This window comes from Chiloscyllium plagiosum, unplaced genomic scaffold (genome assembly GCF_004010195.1).
Source record: "Chiloscyllium plagiosum isolate BGI_BamShark_2017 unplaced genomic scaffold, ASM401019v2 scaf_10873, whole genome shotgun sequence".
Lineage (NCBI taxonomy): Eukaryota > Metazoa > Chordata > Chondrichthyes > Orectolobiformes > Hemiscylliidae > Chiloscyllium > Chiloscyllium plagiosum.
In genome coordinates, this window is record NW_025215300.1 from 76,050 (window position 1) to 86,144 (window position 10,095).

The 10,095-nt window shown below is 52.0% G+C and overlaps 1 protein-coding gene across 1 annotated transcript in view; it reads right to left on the reverse strand.

Annotated features, from left to right (window-relative positions):
- stard7 (StAR-related lipid transfer (START) domain containing 7) overlaps positions 1–9,068 on the reverse strand; it is a gene marked incomplete at its 5' end in the record, with an annotated part of 13,874 nt that extends 4,806 nt beyond the window's left edge. The window contains 4 exons of the mRNA XM_043686792.1: positions 3,025–3,124; positions 3,379–3,461; positions 8,614–8,663; positions 8,887–9,068. Coding sequence (XP_043542727.1) covers positions 3,025–3,124; positions 3,379–3,461; positions 8,614–8,663; positions 8,887–9,068 — 415 coding nt within the window. The remainder of the gene's footprint in view (positions 1–3,024; positions 3,125–3,378; positions 3,462–8,613; positions 8,664–8,886) is intronic.
- Between the last annotated feature and the right edge of the window lie 1,027 nt (positions 9,069–10,095).

Consider the following 10,095-nt stretch of genomic DNA (forward strand, 5'->3'; position numbering starts at 1 on the left):
TGCAAACTTACTAACTGTATCTCTTATGCTCGCATCCAAATCATTTATGTAAATGACAAAAAGTTCCTGCCTTTACCCAGCACCGATCCTTGTGGCACTCCACTGGTCACAGGCCTACAGTCTGAAAAACAACCCTCCACTACCACCCTCTGTCTTCTACCTTTGAGCCAGTTCTGTATCTAAATGGCTACTTCTCCCTGTATTCCATGAGATCTAACCTTGCTAACCAGTCTCCCATGGGGAACCATGTCAGACTTATGAACGGGACCTTACGTTGGTTAAGAGTTGGTCTTTCTCTGCACCTTCTCTGTGGCTGTAATCTTGCATTCTGTGGCCCTGACGTACTTATGTGTGGTAAGATTTGCCCGGACAGCAATATGTTTCAGTGTGTCTCGGTACACGGGACGACGGTAAATCAAACCGAAAGGAGTTTCGGGTTTCTTGCCGCAAACACAAAACCGGACAGGGAACTCGAGACATCCCACCAGCCTCTGGGTCAAAGTTTCCCCTCGTGTCTTCTTCAGTTCTTCTCCCAGTCACGCTAGCTCGGTTTTCCTGGTAATCGCCCACTCTGCGAGGGGACACAGATCTCCCAAGCTCCTCGTGGTACCACAGACCTCGATTCAGTCACCTCTGGTTGAACGAAGTCGAAAAAAGTGTAGATGGTTGGGCAGCGTCCGGGGAGCAGGAGAGTCGACGTTTTGGGCAAAAGCCCTTCATCAGGAATGGGGATCGCGAACGACGAAGGGCTTATGCCCAAAACATCGCCTCTCCTGCTTCCTCAGACGCTGCCTGACCTGCTGGGCTTTCCCAGCGTCACGTTTTGACTCTGATCTCGGGCAGCTGCAGTCCTGACTTTCTCCTGGTCTAGCCTCTCAGATCTGTCCTCATGATAATTCTCCAAGCCTGCCAATGTTCCTGCCTTTGCCCTCTCCTTGCAGCACCAATGCTGTCCTTCCAGTAACGTGGGGGGGCCAGACGGCAGACAGAACTGCTGCCCCTTTCATTGTTTAGCTTAGACCTTCAGTGGGGAGTTTGTCGAATGCTTTCTTGAAGTCCACAGAAACAACATTTCCCTTTCCACCTCTGCACGGAGGTCCGTCAGGCTTGACCTACCCGTCACGAATCCACACTGGCTCTCACTCGTTAACCGCGCATTTTCAAAAGGTGCTCTGTTTGATTTTAGACTCCATTTGCCCCAACCTCAGACGTTCGGCTGACTGATCCGGTGTTCCCTGGTTTTCCATTTCTTAAAAGGAGGGGAGTGACACTTCCCAGCCCGGAGGGATGCCAGGGAACTCTGAAGGACTACAGGATGGCACGGTGGCTCAGAGCTTAGCAGCGCTGCCTCACGGCGCCAGGGACCCGGGTTCGATTCCAGCCTCAGGCGACCGACTGTGTGGAGTTTGCACGTTCTCCCCCTGTCTGCCTGGGTTTCCTCCGGGTGCTCCGGTCTCCTCCCACAGTCCAAAGATGTTCAGGTTAGGGTGAATTGGCCGTGTTAAATTACCCATATTGCTCAGGGATGTGCAGGTTAGGGTGAATTGGCCGTGTTAAATTACCCATAGTGCTCAGGGATGTGCAGTTTAGGGTGGATTGGCCGTGCTAAATTATCCATAGTGATCAGGGATGTGCAGGTTAGGGTGGATTGGCCATGCTAAATTACCCATAGTGCTCAGGGATGTGCAGTTTAGGGTGGATTGGCCGTGCTAAATTATCCCATAGTGATCAGGGATGTGCAGGTTAGGATGGATTGGCCATGCTAAATTACCCCATAGTGTTCAGGTATGTGCAGGTTAGATGCATTAGTCACGAGGTCAATTCCTGGAATGGCGGGACTATCTTATGTTAAAAGATTGGAGCGACTGGGCTTGTATACCCTTGAGTTTAGAAGACTGAGAGTGGATCTGATTGAGACATATAAAGATTATTAAAGAATTGGACACTCTGGAGGCAGGAAACATGTTTCCGCTGATGGGCGAGTCCCGAACCAGAGGACACAGCTTAAAAATAAGGGGGAGGCCATTTAGGACAGCGATGAGGAGAAACCTCTTCACCCAGAGAGTGGTGGATGTGTGGTATGCTCTGCCCCAGAAGGCTGTGGAGGTCCACTCTCTGGATTGGTTTAAGAAAGAGTTGGATAGAGCTCTCAAGGATAGTGGAGATAAGGCAGGAACAGGATACTGATTGAGGATGATCAGCCAGGATCATATTGAATGGTGGTGCAGGCTCGAAGGGCAGAATGGCCTACTCCTGCACCTATTGTCTATAAATGTAGAGTAATAGGGTAGGGGGGAAATGGGTCTGGGTGGGTTATTCTTTGGAGGGTTGGTGTGGACTATTTGGGCCGAAGGGTCTGTTTCCACACTGTAGGGAATCTATGAGTTGGAATGACCATGGTGTGAGTCCCTCCACCCTTTAAGACTTTTAGATGGAAGCCATCAGGCCCTGGGGGATTTGTCACTCTTCAATTCCATTAACCTCCCCATTACCCATGTTTAATTTTACTCCTCGGTCTTCGGGCAAGCCATCCTCCTTTTCCACTCTACATGTGGAGGTGAGCCAATTATATACTGTGTCAGCCATTTAGACAGAACACAATCCCTACAGTGAGGAAATGGCCATTCGGCCCAACACGCCCACACCAACCCACAAAAGAGTAACCCACCCAGACTCATTCCCTTACCTGACATTTACCCCTGACTAGTGCACCTAACTTGTACATCCCTGAGCACTACGGGTAATTTAGCATGGCCAATCCACCCTAACCTGCACATCCCTGAACACTATGGGTAATTTAAACATGGCCAACCCACTCTAAGTTGCACATCTTTGGACTATGGGAGGAAACCCATGCAGACATGTAGAGAATGTGCAAACTCCACACACAGTCACCCAGAGGCTGGAATCGAGCCGAGGTCCCTGGCGCCGTGAGGCAGCGGTGCTAACCATAGAGCCCCCATACCACCCAATACAGAAGGGCGCAACGTCTCAGCCAGCCACCCTGTGTCCCCGCCACCTTACCTCGTCGAACGACCGGTGGGGCTTGATCACCATCTGCGACTGGTAAGCGGTCACCCGCACGTAGCTGGGGCTCTCTGGGACATCTGGGTGCTCGATGGCCCTGGGTGTGGATGGAGAAAGATAAACACCTTCGCCTTCTGAGACGGGGGGGGGGGGGCAGACAATTGAGGGGGGGGGGGGGCAGACAATTGAAGCTCCAACCCGATCGGCCCTTCACACAGACTGCCAGGCAGACGGGGAACACATCCTGACCCTCAAAACATCTTCCCTGCCATACTGCACAATGAGATGTAGAAAGCCTTTTTTTTGGGGGGGGGAAACGGGGAGAGAAAGGAAAAGCCGTCACATCCTCACCTTGACACCAACACCATCAGATTGTGTTTCTGGTCCACCTGGTACCGTCGGATGTACAGATAGTCTCTCGAGTAAAAGGGATACTGGAAGCAGAGACAAACAGGATTTAAAAAGCTCTCCCTGGGTCCGTTCCCTTTACATCTACCGCTGGAACCCAGGACACGCCCAGCTTTCTCTCTCGCGCTGGCCTTAATCACCAGCCATAAGGATCGCTGGATAATCCAAATCAGCAAAAACTCTGACAGACATCCACCTTTCTACCCCCGAAACGTCCATTCTCCTGCTCCTCAGATGCTGCCTGACCTGCTGCGCTTTTCCAGCACCACACTCCCTGACGCATCTTTCCCACTGTGTACTTTATGCAAGCTAAGTGTTCCTTTGCCGATTTCAGGCATTTCACGAGACTCCTCTGACATAATGTAGAGCAGCACGGATCAGCATCCTGGGGGTTACCATTGACCAGAAACTGAACTGGACCAGCCCCATATAAACACAGCGGCTACAAGAGCAGCTCAGAGGCTGGGAATCCTGCAGCGAGTAACTCCCCTCCTGACTCCCCCCAAAGTCTGTCCCCACCATCGACAAGGCCCAAGTCAGGAGGGGGTGAGGGAATACTCCCCACTTGCCCTGGATGGGGAGGTGAGTGAGTGAGTGAGTGAGTGAGTGAGTGAGTGAGTGAGTGAGTGAGTGAGTGAGTGAGTGAGTGAGTGAGTGAGTGAGTGAGTGAGTGAGTGAGTGAGTGAGTGAGTGAGTGAGTGAGTGAGTGAGTGAGTGAGTGAGTGAGTGAGTGAGTGAGTGAGTGAGTGAGTGAGTGAGTGAGTGAGTGAGTGAGTGAGTGAGTGAGTGAGTGAGTGAGTGAGTGAGTGAGTGAGTGAGTGAGTGAGTGAGTGAGTGAGTGAGTGAGTGAGTGAGTGAGTGAGTGAGTGAGTGAGTGAGTGAGTGAGTGAGTGAGTGAGTGAGTGAGTGAGTGAGTGAGTGAGTGAGTGAGTGAGTGAGTGAGTGAGTGAGTGAGTGAGTGAGTGAGTGAGTGAGTGAGTGAGTGAGTGAGTGAGTGAGTGAGTGAGTGAGTGAGTGAGTGAGTGAGTGAGTGAGTGAGTGAGTGAGTGAGTGAGTGAGTGAGTGAGTGAGTGAGTGAGTGAGTGAGTGAGTGAGTGAGTGAGTGAGTGAGTGAGTGAGTGAGTGAGTGAGTGAGTGAGTGAGTGAGTGAGTGAGTGAGTGAGTGAGTGAGTGAGTGAGTGAGTGAGTGAGTGAGTGAGTGAGTGAGTGAGTGAGTGAGTGAGTGAGTGAGTGAGTGAGTGAGTGAGTGAGTGAGTGAGTGAGTGAGTGAGTGAGTGAGTGAGTGAGTGAGTGAGTGAGTGAGTGAGTGAGTGAGTGAGTGAGTGAGTGAGTGAGTGAGTGAGTGAGTGAGTGAGTGAGTGAGTGAGTGAGTGAGTGAGTGAGTGAGTGAGTGAGTGAGTGAGTGAGTGAGTGAGTGAGTGAGTGAGTGAGTGAGTGAGTGAGTGAGTGAGTGAGTGAGTGAGTGAGTGAGTGAGTGAGTGAGTGAGTGAGTGAGTGAGTGAGTGAGTGAGTGAGTGAGTGAGTGAGTGAGTGAGTGAGTGAGTGAGTGAGTGAGTGAGTGAGTGAGTGAGTGAGTGAGTGAGTGAGTGAGTGAGTGAGTGAGTGAGTGAGTGAGTGAGTGAGTGAGTGAGTGAGTGAGTGAGTGAGTGAGTGAGTGAGTGAGTGAGTGAGTGAGTGAGTGAGTGAGTGAGTGAGTGAGTGAGTGAGTGAGTGAGTGAGTGAGTGAGTGAGTGAGTGAGTGAGTGAGTGAGTGAGTGAGTGAGTGAGTGAGTGAGTGAGTGAGTGAGTGAGTGAGTGAGTGAGTGAGTGAGTGAGTGAGTGAGTGAGTGAGTGAGTGAGTGAGTGAGTGAGTGAGTGAGTGAGTGAGTGAGTGAGTGAGTGAGTGAGTGAGTGAGTGAGTGAGTGAGTGAGTGAGTGAGTGAGTGAGTGAGTGAGTGAGTGAGTGAGTGAGTGAGTGAGTGAGTGAGTGAGTGAGTGAGTGAGTGAGTGAGTGAGTGAGTGAGTGAGTGAGTGAGTGAGTGAGTGAGTGAGTGAGTGAGTGAGTGAGTGAGTGAGTGAGTGAGTGAGTGAGTGAGTGAGTGAGTGAGTGAGTGAGTGAGTGAGTGAGTGAGTGAGTGAGTGAGTGAGTGAGTGAGTGAGTGAGTGAGTGAGTGAGTGAGTGAGTGAGTGAGTGAGTGAGTGAGTGAGTGAGTGAGTGAGTGAGTGAGTGAGTGAGTGAGTGAGTGAGTGAGTGAGTGAGTGAGTGAGTGAGTGAGTGAGTGAGTGAGTGAGTGAGTGAGTGAGTGAGTGAGTGAGTGAGTGAGTGAGTGAGTGAGTGAGTGAGTGAGTGAGTGAGTGAGTGAGTGAGTGAGTGAGTGAGTGAGTGAGTGAGTGAGTGAGTGAGTGAGTGAGTGAGTGAGTGAGTGAGTGAGTGAGTGAGTGAGTGAGTGAGTGAGTGAGTGAGTGAGTGAGTGAGTGAGTGAGTGAGTGAGTGAGTGAGTGAGTGAGTGAGTGAGTGAGTGAGTGAGTGAGTGAGTGAGTGAGTGAGTGAGTGAGTGAGTGAGTGAGTGAGTGAGTGAGTGAGTGAGTGAGTGAGTGAGTGAGTGAGTGAGTGAGTGAGTGAGTGAGTGAGTGAGTGAGTGAGTGAGTGAGTGAGTGAGTGAGTGAGTGAGTGAGTGAGTGAGTGAGTGAGTGAGTGAGTGAGTGAGTGAGTGAGTGAGTGAGTGAGTGAGTGAGTGAGTGAGTGAGTGAGTGAGTGAGTGAGTGAGTGAGTGAGTGAGTGAGTGAGTGAGTGAGTGAGTGAGTGAGTGAGTGAGTGAGTGAGTGAGTGAGTGAGTGAGTGAGTGAGTGAGTGAGTGAGTGAGTGAGTGAGTGAGTGAGTGAGTGAGTGAGTGAGTGAGTGAGTGAGTGAGTGAGTGAGTGAGTGAGTGAGTGAGTGAGTGAGTGAGTGAGTGAGTGAGTGAGTGAGTGAGTGAGTGAGTGAGTGAGTGAGTGAGTGAGTGAGTGAGTGAGTGAGTGAGTGAGTGAGTGAGTGAGTGAGTGAGTGAGTGAGTGAGTGAGTGAGTGAGTGAGTGAGTGAGTGAGTGAGTGAGTGAGTGAGTGAGTGAGTGAGTGAGTGAGTGAGTGAGTGAGTGAGTGAGTGAGTGAGTGAGTGAGTGAGTGAGTGAGTGAGTGAGTGAGTGAGTGAGTGAGTGAGTGAGTGAGTGAGTGAGTGAGTGAGTGAGTGAGTGAGTGAGTGAGTGAGTGAGTGAGTGAGTGAGTGAGTGAGTGAGTGAGTGAGTGAGTGAGTGAGTGAGTGAGTGAGTGAGTGAGTGAGTGAGTGAGTGAGTGAGTGAGTGAGTGAGTGAGTGAGTGAGTGAGTGAGTGAGTGAGTGAGTGAGTGAGTGAGTGAGTGAGTGAGTGAGTGAGTGAGTGAGTGAGTGAGTGAGTGAGTGAGTGAGTGAGTGAGTGAGTGAGTGAGTGAGTGAGTGAGTGAGTGAGTGAGTGAGTGAGTGAGTGAGTGAGTGAGTGAGTGAGTGAGTGAGTGAGTGAGTGAGTGAGTGAGTGAGTGAGTGAGTGAGTGAGTGAGTGAGTGAGTGAGTGAGTGAGTGAGTGAGTGAGTGAGTGAGTGAGTGAGTGAGTGAGTGAGTGAGTGAGTGAGTGAGTGAGTGAGTGAGTGAGTGAGTGAGTGAGTGAGTGAGTGAGTGAGTGAGTGAGTGAGTGAGTGAGTGAGTGAGTGAGTGAGTGAGTGAGTGAGTGAGTGAGTGAGTGAGTGAGTGAGTGAGTGAGTGAGTGAGTGAGTGAGTGAGTGAGTGAGTGAGTGAGTGAGTGAGTGAGTGAGTGAGTGAGTGAGTGAGTGAGTGAGTGAGTGAGTGAGTGAGTGAGTGAGTGAGTGAGTGAGTGAGTGAGTGAGTGAGTGAGTGAGTGAGTGAGTGAGTGAGTGAGTGAGTGAGTGAGTGAGTGAGTGAGTGAGTGAGTGAGTGAGTGAGTGAGTGAGTGAGTGAGTGAGTGAGTGAGTGAGTGAGTGAGTGAGTGAGTGAGTGAGTGAGTGAGTGAGTGAGTGAGTGAGTGAGTGAGTGAGTGAGTGAGTGAGTGAGTGAGTGAGTGAGTGAGTGAGTGAGTGAGTGAGTGAGTGAGTGAGTGAGTGAGTGAGTGAGTGAGTGAGTGAGTGAGTGAGTGAGTGAGTGAGTGAGTGAGTGAGTGAGTGAGTGAGTGAGTGAGTGAGTGAGTGAGTGAGTGAGTGAGTGAGTGAGTGAGTGAGTGAGTGAGTGAGTGAGTGAGTGAGTGAGTGAGTGAGTGAGTGAGTGAGTGAGTGAGTGAGTGAGTGAGTGAGTGAGTGAGTGAGTGAGTGAGTGAGTGAGTGAGTGAGTGAGTGAGTGAGTGAGTGAGTGAGTGAGTGAGTGAGTGAGTGAGTGAGTGAGTGAGTGAGTGAGTGAGTGAGTGAGTGAGTGAGTGAGTGAGTGAGTGAGTGAGTGAGTGAGTGAGTGAGTGAGTGAGTGAGTGAGTGAGTGAGTGAGTGAGTGAGTGAGTGAGTGAGTGAGTGAGTGAGTGAGTGAGTGAGTGAGTGAGTGAGTGAGTGAGTGAGTGAGTGAGTCAGGTGACACGGAGTGAGTGAGAGAGAGAGATGGTGAGTCAGGTGACACGGAGGGTGGGATGGGTCTGTCAGTGGCACGGAAGGGAAGGAGGGTGGACGTGGTTGGGGGGAGAGAGAGAAGAGAAGGGGTGAGCTCTAGACCAGGGCACCACAGGTGACCCATGCCAAGGTGGGAATGGGGGCCCCAAGGGTCACAGGTGTCAAGGGTCAGCATTAGATCTCCAGCAAACGATGCCAGGCAGTCGGGGGAGAGTGCATGACGATGGGGTAACTGGCGGAGGTTATCGGTGGTAGTGGTGGTTGGGGGTGGGGCGGGGGAGCAGCAGGTCGTGTAGGGGCCTGGAGGCCTTTCGGTTCCCTCCCCCCACTACCCCGGAGCAGGTCAGGAGGTGGGGAAAAGGAGTCAACAAACCACGCCTGGAGGTCTGGACTCTCTCGCGTTCGGCCAGGAAGGGGAGAAAGCGCACTTTTGTGCTTTAAGGGGCTGTGTTCAGGAGGCAGTCACCGTGAGCGGGGAAAGCGAGATACAGTCAGACACACGCTGCAGACCGGAACCTTCCGGCTCTGGTACAGGGTTAACGCGCCAGGCCCAAGCGCCGCACACGCGTCCGATTCCGAAACCGTACCTGCACATTGAAGAACTGCCGTGGGGTGACATCCATGTACGTCCCGAACACTGTGGGGGGAGTGGGAGGGAACGATAAGGAACAAGAGAATTAAGACACGCCAACGAGAAGCTGACCCGCACCCCGGGGGCAAAGCTCGAGTGGCACCGCAATCCGGGCCCTCCACCCACCGACGCTCTGTGTGAACACGGCGGAAGTTCCCTCACCCCGCCGTCTACCGCTAGCCTGATGCTGTCCAGCTTCAGGCCACAGGGAGGCGCCGGTCGCTCTTACCTCGGTACTGGTACAGGTGACTGCCCGGAATGGGTCTGCGCCAGAGCCGGAAGTTGGGTCTCTCCATCACCAGCTGCCAGCCGCTGTCCTGCTGCCGCTGCCGTCGCTCGCAGTCCGCCCGCTCCTGGCTCCGGGTTTTCTCCACAACCGGAGCCTCCAGATTTCGGAAGTCGCTCAGGCACCTGAGACGGGGGCGGGGGGGGGGGGGGGGGGGGAGGGGGAGCGGCGGGGGAAGTAGGGGGGGGCCTTTAGACGTCAAGAAACAGCGACCGAGTCCAAAAGGCGACCAAACCCCTCCGCTCCAGCCACGTCCAAACCAGCAGTCAACCATCTCCCTCCAGGAAAAAAAAGGGAGCATATGCCTCTCTCCCCCCCCCCCCCAATCCGCAATGAGCTAGCCGCCTTGTGTTCCCTCCCTCAATGAAACCAAGTGTAACAATGCTGAGCTTTAAGAGGTGTGTTTAGTCCTGGTTTCTTTCAGAGAGTGAGATTGGAGGACAGGTATCGAGCAGTTTATGAGAAGAGAAACAACGTATAAGGCCTTGGCTGTGTTTTTTTTAAAAACAAGGCTGAAACAACATAAGCAGCCTGAACGGGCGTGGTCACGCTGCTTCGCCCTGAACCAGGGAGTTTTCAATTTCAGTTTTCAGCAGCTGTTGGACTCCTGAAGAAATGGAAGCCATTTCTCCGCACCCCCCCACTCTCTTGATTATATTCAAAAGCTGGAGATCCTCTTCCAAGGGTGCTGGCTTGTGTGCGAGACAAAATCGGTTTCCTGAATCGAACTTGTGCCACAGGGTCTGTTTAGGGGGATGACACTTTATTGGAACAGTCGGGGTTCTGCGGCAAAATAATCCAATATTCTGTCACGTCCACAGTTCAGTTATTCCAGATTCCTTTTTCTCTGGTATTTTAACTGTAGTGAGTATTGTCTAACATTGAATAGGTCATAGAGCTATACAGCTCAGAAACAGACCCTTCGGTCCAACCCGTCCATGCCGACCAGAAATCCCAACCTAATCTAGTTCCATTTGTCAGCACCCAGCCCATATCCCTACAAAACCTTCCTCTTCATATACCCATCCAGATGCCTTTTAAATGTTGCAATTGTACCAGCCTCCACTTCCTCCGGCAGCTCATTCCATACACGTACCATCCTCTGTGTGAAAAAGTTGCCCCTTAGGTCCCTTTCCCCACTCACCTCAAACC